The following is a 16,139-nucleotide window of genomic DNA, read 5'->3' on the forward strand; positions in this document are numbered from 1 at the left end:
CCTTTGTGTCTCCGAGCTGACAGACGGAGGCAGGGTTTTCACATTTATCACATACCTACTAGCCAGAGCTTGATATAGGAGATGGGGCTATCTCTGGACCCTGCTGGTGTCTCCGTGGGAGGAATTCCAACACTCCTCCAAATAAAATATATGGAAGAAAGGGAAGTCAATAGTAAAGAATATAAGTTAGAAGATCAGAATTGTAGAAAATTGGTAAGGGAAGCTATCAGAAATCAATGATCAACCAATGGAAATAAGAAGGAAGTTTTAAGGAGTATATTAAGTACAAAGTTAATCCTAACAATGGTAGTGGTAAATTACTAGATGGAAATGGCAGAATTATCAAAAATAATGCAAACGAGGTAAAAGTGTTCAATAAATATTTCTCTCCTGGATTTGGAGAAAAACAGATGATGTAACTCATATCATAAGATGTTGACGTCGACAGTCTTTCCATTCCAACAACAACTCACGAGGACAGCAGCTATTAAAGTGAGATGTGTTTAAATCAGTGGGTCCAGATAACTAGATTTTGAAAGACCAGGTGGAGGAGCGTGGTGGACTGTTAATGCTGATTTTAATTGCAACTTGGAACACTGGGGAAATTCCACAAGACTGGAATAAAGCTAATGCTGTGCCAATATTTAAAAAGTATAAATGAGATGATGCAGCTAATTACAAGAGTGTTAGTCTGAAATTGATACTGGATGAGAGAATGAAGCAGCCGATACACGATTTAATTAATAAAGAATTAAAGGAGGGTAATATAATTAGTGACCATTAACAAAGGTTTAGAGAAAATAGATCCTATCAAACTAACTGGATATCCTTATTTGATGAGATCAAAAGTTTGGTTGCAGCTAATAGTATTGATGTAATATACCTAGACTTCTGTAAGGCATATGAGTTCGTTCAGCACAGTACTTTGACTAGAAAGATACAAAATACATACGACATACATTAAATAGATTTAAAAATGGGATTGTGAATAGGAAACCATGATCGAGTGGATTTCTTTCTAGTGGGTTCCCGCAAGGATAGGTTCTTGGCCTTGCTATTTAACAGAGAATATAAAATCATCACTGACAAAGTTTGCAATTCTCACAAAGATTGTGGGTGGTGGTAACTAATGAAGTGCCAGTAGATTCAGGATCCAGCATTGGGAGTCTGGGAAGTTTTCCCAGCCCTGGCTGGAGGGCAATTTCCTGTTCCACAAAGAGGGGGAGTTCCATTCCCATCTCCTGTGCCTTGAAATTAGGCCCTATCTGACACTACAACCCATATTCAGCATAGTGGTATGAGTATAATATGATTAGGACATAATTATAATGCATTTTGTGCAAGATGCATCATGTGCGGTGTCATTGGAAAAATTATGATTTATTTAATAGGATTATCCTATTTGTGTGCACGGATCATATATGTATCTGAAGTTATGGATATTGACTATGTATCTGTATTTCAAATGTGCTTACTCTGGGTAACATCCACAACTAGCCTTTCAGGTACAACAATGAAGAAGCCAGACAGTGCTGATGGCTCATCAACAAAGACAATGGACCATGGAAGAGCTAAGCCTTCCTGTGAATGTTTCAGCCAGCCTATGAGTCATGGCTACCATGACTCAACAGGGCATGCTACGGCATGGATGACACTGTACTCCATTTTGGTACCTCTATTTTTCCACAGATTGAACTGGGAACTGAGTTTGGAACAAAGGGTTCCCACCATATGGAAAAGCTACATAAGGTGCGGTGTGACGTCATCTCTTGGCCTCATTCCCCACACAAGAGAACTCCTGGAAGCACCTGAGGAACAAAGACTGAACTGGGGGATGTGCTGGTCCCAGGGTAAAGGGATTTCCAGTTTGTGTATGGAAACTTGGTGGACTGCTTCAATCAGTCAGGGTGAGAAATTGGTAATTCAAATTCTATCGATCTAGTACAGGGGCGGGCAAACTTTTTGGCCTGAGGGCCGCATCGGGTTTTGGAAATTGTATAGAGGAGCGGTTAGGGGAGGGGGACGTGACCCAGCCCCCACTCCCTATCTGCCCCCCCTTCTCACCCATGAGGCCCATCCCCGGGACTCCTGTCCCATCCAACACCCCCTGTTCCCTGATGGCCCCCCTGGACTCCTGCCCCATCCACCCCCCGGCTCCCTGACCGCCCCCAGAACCCCAGTCAACCCCCCCTCCTTCCTAACTGCCCCCCAGACTCCTACCCCCATTCAACCTGGCCTGTTCCCCACCCTCTGACTGCCCTAACCACACCACCACCCCCTGAACCACGACCCCAAAGTCCCCTGTCCTCTATCCAACCCCCCCATGCCCTGCCCCCTTACTGCGTTGCCTGGAGCACTGGTGGCTGGCGGTGCTACAGCCATACACCACGCAGCATAGAGCAGTGGGTCAGGCCGGGCTCTGCAGCAGCACTGCCCCAGGAGTTCGCAGTCCCACCGCCCAGAGCATTGTGCTGGCGGCGGGGTGAGCTGAGGCTGCGGGGGAGGGAGAACAGGAGGAAAGTGTCTGGGGGTTAGCCTCCCGGGCCAGGAGCTCAGGGGCCGGGCAGGAGGGTCCCATGGGCTGGATGTAGCCTGCAGGCCGTAGTTTGCCCAACTCTGATATAGTATGTTAGGCTTAGTTTGAGTTTTTGGTTATTTGCTAAGTAATCTGCTTTGATCTATTTGATATCACTTATCACTGGGAAATTGGCTGTTGTCTTCTATCTTTCCTTGAGTGGCTTAGGAAAAGCACTCAGGTAGCTTAATTGAGTGTATGGCACGACCTGCTGTCATGTTGGGTAATAACAGGGACTGGAGAGGCTGGCTGAATCTCCAGGAAATCAGTGTGAAAAGGGCCAGCCCATCTTGAGGGTTAGAGGGCACAGTGGTTCCCAGAAGCCCCCCAGACTGCACCCCAGGGTGACAACCCAACACACCCTACACTACACAAGTCTCAGCAGGTTTCTCACATCCTGTCCCCTCCCTTTCTCCACCCTAGATATTTCCTGCCTCCCACCACCTCTAGCAGCTCCCACCCTCCTATGCCTTTCCTGCTTATCTCCCTCCAAGCAGAACCCACCACCAGCTCCCTGATAATCCCTTACCTGAACCAGCTCCATTGCCGCCATTTCATTCCCGCTGGGAGGATGGGATGATCTGGAGCGAAACGTGGACATTATTCTGTAGCCTGCCAGGGTGAGAAGGGCAATATGAGAGCATTCAGATGGGGCTTTTTTTCATTCCACAAGTGATTCCCTCTGGATTTTTCCATGCTAGGTTCTGCCAAACTGTGAAGCACAGAGTGACCTTATTGCCTAGCCTCCTCCCACCAGGGTGTAACCCTCTGAGATATGGTGAGACCCTCCCATCAGCAGAGTCTCGCTGTTAAACTTACCAAGTTTGTGGATGATAACAAGCTGGGAGGAGTTGCAAGTGCTTTGGAGGATAGGATTAAAATTCTAAATGATCTGGACAAAGTGGAGAAATGGTCTGAAGTATATAGGATGAAATTCAATAAGGACAAATCCAAAGTACTTCATTTAGGAAGGAACAATCAGTTGTACACATACAAAATGGGAAATGACTGCTTAGGAAGGAGTACTGCGGAAAAGGATCACAAGCTAAATATGAGTCAACAGAGTTACACTGTTGCAAAAAAAGCAAGTATCATTCTGGGATGTCTTAGCAGGAGTATTGTAAGCAAGACACGAGAAGTAATTCTTCCGCTCTACTCCGTGCTGATTAGGCTTCAACTGGAATAGTGTGTCCAGTTCTAGGCACCACATTTCAGGAAAGATGTGGAAAATTGGAGAAAGTCCAGAGAAGAGCAACAAAAATGATTAAAGGTCTAGAAAACATGACCTATGAGGGAAGATTGAAAACATTGCTTTTGTTTAGTCTGGAGAAGAGAAGACTGAGAGGGGACATGATCACAGTTTTCAAGTACATAAAAGGTTGTTAGAAGGAGGAGGGAGAATTTTTTTTTAACCTCTTAGGGTAAGACAGGAAGTAATGGACTTAAATTCCAGCAAGGGCAGTTTAGATTGAACATTAGGAAAAATTTCCTAACTATCCAAGTGGTTAAGCACTGGAATAAATTGCCAAGTGAGATTGTGGAATCTCCATCATTGGGGATTTTTTAAGAGCAGGCTGTCAGCGATTGTCTAAGATAATACTTAGTCCTGCCTTGAGTGCAGGGGACTGGATTAGATGACCTCTCGAGGTCCCTTCCAGTTCTATTATTCTATAAACCAAAGGCCACAGAAGAGCAGAATCAAAGGAGTCACTTTGGGGGATTCTCCCTGTCATTGTCCCCAAGGCAGCTGTCTCAGGTTAACTAAGTTTTTTGATGCTCCAGCCTTTATACAGTCTCTCCTGGGAGTGCCCCCTTTCATGGGCTGGGCTTAGTTTTAGCTTTTGGCAAGTTTGACCCTGAAGGCTCTGAGACTGTGCCTTCTTGCCTCAGCACACCTTCTTTCTGTCTGTGGCTCCCCAGTGAGTCCAAATGAGTAGATACTCCTGATAGAAACTGTGAACATAAGAAAGGCTCACTGTGTCAGACCAATGGTCCATCTAGCTCAGTGGCCAATGCCAGGTGCTTCAGAGGGAATGAACAAAACAGGTAATCATCAAGAGATCCATCCCCTGTCGTCCATTCCCAGCTTCTGGCAAACAGAGTCTAGAGACACCATCCCTGCCCACCCTGCCTGTGACATTGGCAGATGAGGTGTTAGCTCTTGCAAAAGCCCCCAGGTCCATCAACACCAGATAGACTATTATGGGATGTTAAAGAAGACAAAAGACTATTGTTGTGCTCTTGACCTCCCATTAACTGAGTTTCCAGCTCAGAGCACCTGGCAAGAAGGGGATTAAAAAAACCCATACAGAAGGAACTGATTGTCTGTATGCTGCTTGGACTCTGGAGGGAAAAGTTTCTAGGCATAAGCAAGAGATCCCTAGCTGCTTAGCTTGCATGAGTCCTAAAGAATATGTAGAGATTGCTTATTATAGAAGCTTCTATTACCTTTTGAAATTTAAGACTGTAACTCATCTGCATCTCCTTTAACCAGCTTTAACTTTGTAAACAACTCTTGTTTCCTTTTAAATAAATCTTAATGCAGGTTAAAGGAACAGGAGCTCCTAACAGGGAGTTCTCCAGGTGAAGGAGGAGCAAATACAGCACCTTTGGGGTAAGTGACTGTCTGTAGTGTGGTTTGTTTGGGGGTTACTCGCTGTGTGCTGAGCTTGTGTTTGTCCATATGTTTGTTTGGTTGTTTGAAGGATTGTGTGCTGTGGTTGGCAGCTGGAAGCAGTGAGCTTCAAAGGAAGGTTTGAAAGCTAGAAGCCTCTGTTAATTGGCTGACCCTTAGTCAGTGGGTGGAGCTATCAAGCAGGCCAGGGCTTTATAAAGCTTTGTGCAAGTGAACAGGGGCTGCTAACAGGGAGTTTTGCAAGGGAGTTGGGAAGGGGGGCAAGGGCCCTGTTTCTTAAAACTATAAACTAAACTACTTTCAAAACTTCTTGAGTTAAACAAAACCCTTTCATTAACTAGGAGACCATGCAGGCAGAAGCCCAGCAGCAGGATGGGGGCTATCCAGTTTATTGCACTGAGTGCAGCATGTACAATTACCTGCCCTGTGGGTGGGTAGCATATGTATGCATTCGGTGCAAGGAGCTCCTGGCCCTCAGAGACTGCATATGGGCGTTGGCAGTCAGGGTGGCAGAATTGGAGGAGCTAAGGGAGGCAGAGAGGTATGTTGATGAGGCTTTCCGGGACACTGTAAAATTGTCCCACCTCTGGTCAGACAGCCCCTGCACTGTTGAGGAGGATGAAAGGCCCAGGGAAGCAGAGCAGTCAACAGGAGCAGAGGGAAACCTTCCCATAGTTGGGACCCTCCTTCCAGATGGTGTTAGGGTATTCTCTCGCACTGAGGTTACCTCTCCGGGGGAGGGAACTCCAGTCACTAGGTGTTAGTAATGGGAGATTCGATCATTACAAACATAGACAGCTGGGTTTGTGATGACCGGGAAAACCGTATGGTGACTTGCCTGCCTGGTGCAAAGGTTGCAGATCTCTCGAGGCATCTGGATAGACTCATGTGTAGTGCTGGGGAGGAGCCAGTGGTCGTGGTACATGTAGGCACCAATGACATAAGGAAGGGTAGGTGAGACGTCCTGGAGGCCAAATTAGACTGCTAGGGAAGAGACTGAAATCCAGGACCTCTATGGTGGCATTCTCAGAAATGCTCCCAGTTCCACATGCAGGGCCAGGTAGGCAGGCAGAGCTTCAGGTCTCAATGTGTGGATGAGACAATGGTGTAGAGAGGGGTTTAGATTCATTAGGAATTGGGGAAATTTTGGGGATGGGGGAGCCTATACAGGAAGGATGGGCTCCACCTAAACCAAAGTGGAACCAGACTGCTGGCACTTAACATTAAAAAGGTTGCAGAGCAGTTTTTAAACTAGGAGATGGGGGAAAGTCAACTGCTGCAGAGAAGCATGTGGATCGGACAGAGACTTCTCTTAGAGGAGAGTCTATTTGACAGAGATTCTCTAGGTTATAGTCAGGAGCAGAGGACGGAAGAGGATAATGTAAGGGCCAGATCAGATGAGAAATATTCACATAAAGAATTGGACACATCAGAAGAGGGCAGACAAATAAACAGTGACAAGTTTTTAAAGTGGTTGTACACAAATGCTAGAAGTCTAAATAATAAGATGGGTGAATTAGAGTGCCTCGTGATAAAGGAGGATATTGATATAATAGGCATCACAGAAACCTGGTGGACTGAGGACAATCAATGGGACACAATCATTCTGGGGTACAAAATATATCAGAAGGACAGAACAGGTCTGGCGGGGGGGGAGTGGCACTATATGTGAAAGAAAATGTAGAATAAAAAGAAATAAAAATCTTAAGTGAATCCACATGTTCCATAGAATCTCTATGGATAGTAATTTCATGCTCTAATAAGAATATAACATTAGGGAACTATTGTTGACCACCTGACCAGGAGTGATACTGATGATGAAATGTTAAGAGAAATTAGAGAGGCTATCAAAATTAAGAACGTAATAATAGTGGGGGATTTCAATTATCCCGATATTGACTGAGAACATATCACCTCAGGATGAAATGCAGAGACAAAATTCCTTGATACTTTAAATGACTGCTTCTTGGAGCAGCTGGTACGGGAACCCACAAGGGGAGAGGCAACTCTTGATTTAGTCCTGAGTGGAGTGCACGAGCTGGTCCAAAAGGTAACTATAACAGGACCGCTTGGAAATAGTGACCATAATATAACAACATTTAACATCCCTGTGGTGGGAAGAACATCTCAACTGCCCAACACTGTGGCATTTAATTTCAAAAAGGGGAACTATGCAAAAATGAGGGGGTTAGTTAAACAGAAATTAAAAGGTACAGTGACTAAAGTGAAATCCCTGCAAGCTGCATGGGCGCTTTTTAAAGACACCATAATATAGGCCCGACTTAAATGTATTCCCAAAATTAAAAAACACAGTAAAAGAACTAAAAAAGAGCCACCGTGGCTTAACAACCATGTAAAAGAAGCAGGGAGAGATAAAAAGACGTCCTTTAAAAAGTGGAAGTCAAATCCTAGTGAGCTAAATGGAAAGGAGCATAAACACTGCCAAATTAAGGGTAAAAATGTAATAAGAAAAGCCAAAGAGGAGTTTGAAGAACAGCTAACCAAAAACTCAGAAGGTAATAACAAAATGTTTTTTAAGTACATCAGAAGCAGAAAGCCTGCTAAACAACCAGTGGGGCCCCTCGATGATCGAGATACAAAAGGAGCGCTTAAAGATCATAAAGTCATTATGGAGAAACTACATGGATTCTTTGCTTCAATCTTCACGGCTGAGGATGTTAGGGAGTTCCCAAACCTGAGCCGGCTTTTGTAGGTGACAAATCTGAGGAACTGTCACAGATTGAAGTGTCACTAGAGAAAGTTTTGGAATTAATTGATAAACTTAACATTAACAAGTCACCGGGACCAGATAGCATTCACCCAAGAGTTCTGAAAGAACACAAATGTGAAGTTGCGGAACTATTAACTAAGGTTTGTAACCTGTTCTTTAAATCAGCTTCTGTACCCAATGACTGGAAGATAGTTAATGTAACGCCAAAATTTAAAAAGGGCTCTAGAGGTGATCCCAGCAATTACAGACCATTATGACTAAAGTCAGTACTGGGCAATTTAGTCAAAACAATAGTAAAGAATAAAATTGTCAGACACATAGAAGAACATAAATTGTTGGGCAAAAGTCAACATGGTTTCTGTAAAGGGAAAATCTGTCTTACTAATCTATTAAGAGTTCTTTGAAGGGGTCTTTGATGTCGACAAGGGGGATCCAGTGGACAAAGTGTACTTAGATTTCCAGAAAGCCTTTGACAAGGTCCCTCACCAATGGCTCTTATGTAAATTAAGTTGTCATGGGATAAAAGGGAAGGTCCTTTCGTGGATTGAGAATTGGTTAAAAGACAGAGAACAAAGGGTAGGAATAAATGGTAAATTCTCAGAATGGAGAGGGGTAACTAGTGGTGTTCCCCAAGGGTCAGTCTTAAGACCAATCCTATTCAACTTATTCATAAATGATCTGGAGAAAGGGGTAAAAAGTGAGGTGGCAAAGTTTGCAGATGATACTAAATTGCTCAAGATAGTTAATACCAAGCAGACTGTAAAGAACTTCAAAAAGATCTCACAAAACTAAGTGATTGGGCAACAAAATGGCAAATGAAATGTAATGTGGATAAATGCAAAGTAATGCACACTGGAAAAAATAACCCCAACTATACGTACAATATGATGGGGGCTAATTAAGCTATAATGAATCAGGAAAAAGATCTTGGGGTCATCGTGGATAGTTCTCTGAAGACGTCCACGCAGTGTGCAGAGGTGGTCAAAAAAGCAAACAAGATGCTAGGAATCATTAAAAAGGGGATAGAGAATAAGAATATCTTATTGCCCTTATATAAATCGATGGTACGCCCACATCTTGAATATGCGAACAGATGTGGTCTCCTCATCTCAAAAAAGATATACTGGCACTAGAAAAGGTTCAGAGAAGGTCAACTAAAATTATTAGGGGTTTGGAATGGGTCCCGTATGAGGAGAGATTAAAGAGGCTAGGACTTTTCAGCTTGGAAAAGAGGAGACTAAGGGGGCATATGATAGAGATATATAAAATCATGAGTGATGTGGAGAAAGTAGATAAGGAAAAGTTATTTACTTATTCCCATAATACAAGAACTAGGGGTCACCAAATGAAATTAATAGGCAGCAAGTTTAAAACAAATAAAAGGAAGTTCTTCTTCACACAGCGCACAGTCAACTTGTGGAACTCTTTACCTGAGGAGGTTGAGAAGGCTAGGACTATAACAGCATTTAAAAGAGAACTGGAGAAATTCATGGCGGTTAAGTCCATTAATGGCTATTAGCCAGGATGGGTAAGGAATGGGGTCCCTTGACTCTGTTTGTCAGAGGGTGGAGATGAATGGTAGGAGAGAGATCACTTGATCATTACCTCTTAGGTTCACTCCCTCTGGGGCACCTGGCATTGGCCACTCTTGGTAGACAGGATACTGGGCTAGATGGACCTTTGGTCTGACCCAGTATGACCGTTCTTATGTTCTGACATAACCGGCTACACGTGTTCTCTTTGTTGTGAGATCTAAGATTCAATTGATCTAAGTAAGTGACTGGTCCTTTGGGACTGGCAGTAACCTAAACATTGCTGTGATTTCTGATGTAAGGCAGTGGTTCTCAACCAGGGGTCTGGAGTCCCATGGGCACCCATGAGCAGTTATCAGGGGGGCTGCCAAGCAAGGCCAGCATTAGACTCACCAAGGCCCAGGGCAGAAAACTGAAGTCCCAGCACATGGGGTTGAAGTCCAGGCCCCTGAGCCCCACCACCCGGGGCTAATGCCAAAGCCTAAGCAATGTAGCTTTGTGGGGGCCCCTGTGGCATAGGGCCCCAGGCAGTTGCCCTGCTTGCTATCCCCTAATGCCAGCCCTGGATTTTATATGCAGAAAACCAGTTATTGTGGTCCATGTGGGTCGTGGAGTTTTTATAGCATGTTGGGGGGGCCTCAGAAAGAAAAAGGTTGAGAACCCCTGGTGTAAGGGACCGTCTGTCACAAAGGTGAGCTCACCTGCATGGTGAGATATATAGGATGACCCAAGGGGACTCTCTGTGATTCCATGTTAATGCTGTTCAGTGCTTGAAGCGTTTACACTGGATATTTGGTTGGTGAAATCTACATATAGACCTCACAATCAATTTGGGGTTTGTTTCCTGCTTCTTCCCAGTCTGCCTGAGGCTGGTGCTCATGCTCTCGAGTCACTGAAGACACGTTACAGAAACTTATGGGTGAAATGCCACCAGCAGTAATTTGCAGCAATGCAGAGCAGGCTTTACAGTGACACATTGTGGGCCAAATGGTCTGTGGACTCAGTCAAGCCCCAGTTCTTCTCCAGTGCACATCAGCATCCCGGCAACCTTCAAGGAGGGTCAAGACTGCCACTCCTTCAGTGATGATGGATCTCCAGCACAGCATCAGCCGTGCTCCATGACCCGTCTCGTCTCCTCAGACAGAGGTGAGTGACAGAGGGCGCACAACAGATCCTGGGGGGTAGGGAAAGGGATAACAAAACACACCTTCTCGGAGTCACCCCTCAGGAAGTGAAGGTGACAGGCATTGTGGTGGCAGTAAAGGGGAAGCGGAGGGAGTGGGATCAGGAGGGAGCAGCACCCTTAAATACAATGCTGCCAGTGGGTCTCCCCACCACATCAGGTATGGGGCTGATAGGGGGCCATTGCCTGGGCCTGGGTGCCTGTGAAGGGCTATATAAACACCACACTGGCAGAAAAGGCATTAAAATGCTACTTTAGTCTGGACAGACCCAGCCCGTCCACACCTGCAAACCATGTCAGGACTGGAGCAGGAGTTAACAGGAGAGACCTACTCTACTCAGAGTGGGGCAACCCTGGGAATGGAACAGTCTGTGGAGCATCTTCTGCCCCAAAGAGAGGGCTGGCAGCATTTGGGGCTCTGGCCTTCACTGAGGGAGGGTTGGGATCCCCAGAGCTCAAAGGGGAAGCAGGCTGAAACTTGTGCAGGAGACCCAGTCAACTCTGAAGGGAACTGAGATGCTCCCACGGCCCACAGAAGTAAGAGGGGCCCATATCCTGATGGGATCTGTCCAGTTTCCCCCCACCCCTTTCTTTTATTTCATTTCTTTATTTGCCCTGATTTGCCGACAGTTAGCAAGACAGGAAGAAAGTGTCCCAAGGTCCAGCCACAAGATTGAGCCCTGTCACATTCCTGGCTTAGAGGTTCTCTGCCAGTCAGGAAGGGCTAGCAGCGAGGGAAGATTGGCTGCTGAGAGTTGGAGGTTGAAGAGGTTTGGGGGTATGGTGGAGGTAGACTAGAACTGGGTAACCTGGGACTGGGCAGTCTCCATAGGGGACACTTGCTTCTCCTGTGCCCCTTCCACACCCTCTTGCGAGTAGACAATGAGCTGTTCCCCCCTCCCGCCCCAGAGGTGACCATGTCTCAGGACTCTCCCAAGTTGCAGCGACTAACTCTCTTCCTATTTGGGGTATAGCTCAGGGCAACAATGTCCCACCAACATGAATCAAGCTGGCTGTTCTGGTGCCACAGCGTGGGTGATAGGCAGAATGGCAGAACTTCTTAGGCAGAATTTATTTTCTTCATACAAAAAAAAAAAAAAAGAAATTCTGCACCGGACGTGAATTCTGTGCGTATGCACTGGTGCAAAAGTCCCACATGAGTAACTCACACCTGGCACAAACATAACCTGCTCACTTCTGTCTCTTCTCCCTATGTCTCCGAGTCCCAGAGCTGCTGCTATCATTAATGCACACAGGCTTTCACTCCTGTTAGTACTGGTGAGACCCAATCCAGTTACAGGACTGAACCCTTATTTTCCCATCACATGGGACAGTCTCAGCTGATGGGAAGGTGAGAGGGGGAGGGGGTACAAAGGAAAAAGAGTTGTTGTAGCCATTTTGGTCCCAGGACATCAAAGAGAGGTATTTTTAATTGGTTCTAAAAGAAATAACCTCATCCACCTTGTTTCTCCAAGAGATCTCAAAGTGGCAGAAGGAGACAAACAGGAAGACAGAGCTCAGGACTCTAAACTGAACATTTTCAAGCCCCTGGAAGAAACTACATTTCCCTTTTGCCCCTGGGTGTGTTTATGTCCTATATGAGGGACCACCCAGTTCCTCTCACAGCATCAAGGGGAGACTGCAGCCAGCCCCAGATGGTCCTTCCCCATCCTGGGCTGTGTGTTGTGAGGAAGTTTGGGTGTGATAGGTGCACGGGCTGGGTCCCCAGACAGCTAGACCCCTCTGCAGAGTGGAAAGCCAGGGCAACTCCAGCACAGCATGGGGGCTGTGGTAGCAGTTCTGGAGTTGGGCCTCTGCCCCCTCTAGGTCCCATGGCAGATGACTCTGGCAGCATCAACTGGGTCCATCACTGCAGGGAAAGGTTGGGGTAGTGTTTGAGTGTGGGGTGAGGATTGGGGGGGCACGGGGTGGGGTCCATGCCCAGGAATGGGGGATGGATTTCACCTCTCCACCCCTTTGCAGAGCTCAGCAATTAGGGATTCATCCAGTGAAGTGAATTTCACTCTTGGGTGACTTTGAGCCGGCCACTGAAAGATCGTGTGCCTTATGTTCCACACTGGCTAAAGGAGGTTATTAGTACTCCCTCCCCAGACTGCTGGGGGCAGCCAGGGATAATTAGTGGGTTAAGGGAATTAGAAGATGAAAATTCATTAAGAACAATATTTGTGCGTTTATTATGAAATCCCCAGACACCCACCAATCCCCACCTTTCTTCCAATGAGCTATAAATATTTAAGGGACTCAGCGACTGATCCTGCAGTGAGTTCCTGCCCCTCCCCACTTTCTCTAGCAGCACTTTTAAGAACAGGCCAGGGAAACAGGGAAATACTTTGAACCAAATTCAGGAAGCTCTTGAGCACGCACAAGTTAAAATAAAACCAAGGCTCCATCTCTCCAAGGACCTGACCCCTAGTGCAACATTATAGATACTCCCCAGAAATCTGAAACGGCCATTTCAGAACTGAGAGAATGTTATTTATCTATTGACTTCTGGGAATTACCAATAAAGGAAACAACCCAGTGAAGGTGATACCCTGAAAGTTCTCATGTTTTTACAAATCGGTATAATCTAATCTGGGACTTTATACACTAAAATGCCTTATTCATAGCCCTATGGCGATTGCCTGGTGTCACTACAGGGAAGAATTAAGGTTGGGTGCCTTAGCTTTGAATTTCCATCCCCTATCATATTGTGATTGCTGTTAAGTGGGTTTGGCAAAATTCATTTTGTCTATTTTTTTTTTATTTCAATGTTTAAATTTTCAGAGCTGTGGGATGTTATGGGAGTCATCAGACAACGATTCTTTAATTACAGTAAATGTTGAGATTCAAAAAGCCAAATCTTTATAACTGTTCAAACACAAATTGTCAATGTCACATGCAAAATATACAGTGTAAATATCCTTAAATCAAACTCGACTTTCTCCAGAAGCATTTGTGTTTTACCTATATAAATATTTTTTCATCTGTGTGTGTGTACACTGAAATCAACATTTTACTGCAATTTATTAATAAAAACCCAATCCTTTCAAGCATACTTTTAAGTAATGAGGTACTTTAATTCTTTCACATTCTAGACTGTAATGCTTGCCTTGAAGATAATTACACCCTCCTTGTGATGTGTTTTATTCTCAGTACTGTAACCCCATCATGATGTAGCTCCTGTCTGGGAGCTCTGCTGAGGCCAGTGGCATTATGATCAGAAGGTGACACTCGGACACATGAGCAGACACACATGGGGGAGGGTGGAGGATGAGGTAACATGAAAGCTATCAGGGTCGAACATGGCTCTACAGAGTGTGGGGAGCAAATTCCGTCTCAGCCACTCCTCTCTCTCACCTCCCAAAGTGAGTGACTTGGTAAATCATTCCCTGAAATCTAAATAACCCCAGTATGTGGGACAGTGATTAATGCAGGTGCCTTGGGTGATGCATCACAACCCCCCTGCCTGGATGAGGAGGATGAAGTACTGCAGTAGAAACGGGTTAGGCTGGGAGAGGGCACAGCTGATGTGGGACTGGGAACTGAGTTGACAGAGAGGCCAGAACTCATGGGGGGTTGGGACAAGAAATCAACAGGACTGGGTAAGGTACTTCTGTGTATTTTCTCTGTGTTTACTATGCTGCCATGCATTTAATTTAGAAACTTTTCATTCACATTTAAACACATTGGAGCTAAGCTGTGTTGATGTATTTTCACTTACAGTGGTACAGTTGTAAATGGGTCCTTAAGCAGATGCTTATGCAACACAAAGCAGTCAATAATTGGTGTGCTTTCATTAATTAACTTGACTGTGTGCTGTGCATCATTTTGAAAAAAAAGCTGATGAGAATGAATGTCAAAATTTCAGTCATTAAGAAATAGAAATTAGGTGTCTGTTCATTTCTCATGTCTTTATCTCCTAATTTTAATTTCAGTTTTGAATCAGTATTAATACAATGTCATTTTAACAGCATTATAGTCTATTTGTATAATCGTTTGCAAGATTTCATTGGATATTGTGAACCAGCAGTCTTACCCTTTTATTTTGAGATTGCTAAATACAATCCAGCGCACCACTCCTGAAAGACTGCAAGCCCTGGCCGGTGACATGCTCCCTAGAGAGCAAACATCTGACGAGCCCTTTCACCCTAAAAAGCACTTTTGGCTCTTTGACATCAGAAAACGCTATAGATAACCAGGTAATTACAGCAGACCTTCACTAGGTAGTTCTACCATCTATGTGCCAAAATTCAAATGGTTCTGTTTGTTTTTATCTTTCATTCAGCTTTGCAATTATTAGATCTCATTTAAAAGTGAAATAACCAAAGCAAGTTAAGAACAGAGTGGAATCGGGCATAGGTGGGGGTAAAACAATAAAGGGAAAGAACTGACTATGAAAAAAGGAACATCCCAAACTATCAGAGCCCCAGACCCTCATCCAACTGAATCCACCCCAGCCAGGCATAATCAAGCTAGGCCCCTGAAAAATTACCAATCCCATCTGGCAGTGATTGCTGCTTGTTCCAGATGGAGCTATGGTGTGCGTGTCTGCGCTGCTGATGTGCTGCTTTGGTATGGAAGGCACAACGGCCACAGGGAGCAGAGACATTGACTCCTACAAAATAAAATCCCAGATACACCTCCAACACCGCATCCCCTCCCCCACCACCACATGGCCATTCTCAGCCTATTGCTAACAGTTCCTTCCAGCCTTCAGCACTATAAATAAATAAAACATGGTGTTACAAAAGGTAGATTGTACCAGAGAAACCCGATCTCCTTCTGTGAGAATGTAACTAATGTTTTGGGCAAAAGAAATGCAATAGCTCTAATCTATCTGGATGTCAGTAAGGCATTTGATACAGTTCCACATGGGAAATGATTCGTTAAATTGGAGACGATGGGGATTAATACGAGAACTGAATGGTAGATAAGGAATTGGTTACAGAGGAGACTACAAGGGGTCATACTGAATGGTGAGTTGTCAGGTTGGAGGGAGATTAGTAGTGGAGTTCCTCCGAGATCAGTCTTGGGACCGATCTTATTCAACATTTTTATTAGTGACTTTGGCACAAAAAGTGGGAGTGTGACACAAAGCTGGGAGGGATCGCCAATATGGAGGAGGACAGGAATATTATACAAGAAGATCTGTATGACCTTGAAAGCTGGAGTAATAGAAATGGGATGAAAATTAATAGTGCAAGAATTTTTGCAATAAGCAATATGTTAGTACTATTATAAGGCACCAGTGATACCTCATCTGAAATACTGTTGGCAATTCTGGTCTCCCATGTTTAAGAAGGATGAACTCAAAAGTGGAACACGTGCAGAGAAGGGCTACTAGGACAGGGGTGGGCAAACTACGACCTGCAACGCCACCAGCACCGCGTCCCTGTGGCCCCCAGGCAGGGGAGGGACAACAGAGGGCTCCATTCATTGCCCTTACCTCCAGGCACAACCCCCTGCAGCTCCCATTGGCC

General features: G+C 45.1%; 1 protein-coding gene across 1 annotated transcript in view; it reads right to left on the minus strand.

Annotated features, from left to right (window-relative positions):
• Positions 1–16,139, minus strand: part of LOC101938896 (zinc finger protein OZF-like) — a 37,743-nt gene that overhangs the window by 12,029 nt on the left and 9,575 nt on the right. The window contains exon 3 of the mRNA XM_042845401.2: positions 3,105–3,187. Coding sequence (XP_042701335.2) covers positions 3,105–3,176 — 72 coding nt within the window. The 5' untranslated portion in view covers positions 3,177–3,187. The remainder of the gene's footprint in view (positions 1–3,104; positions 3,188–16,139) is intronic.

The sequence above is a fragment of the Chrysemys picta genome, chromosome 16 (genome assembly GCF_011386835.1).
Source record: "Chrysemys picta bellii isolate R12L10 chromosome 16, ASM1138683v2, whole genome shotgun sequence".
Lineage (NCBI taxonomy): Eukaryota > Metazoa > Chordata > Testudines > Emydidae > Chrysemys > Chrysemys picta.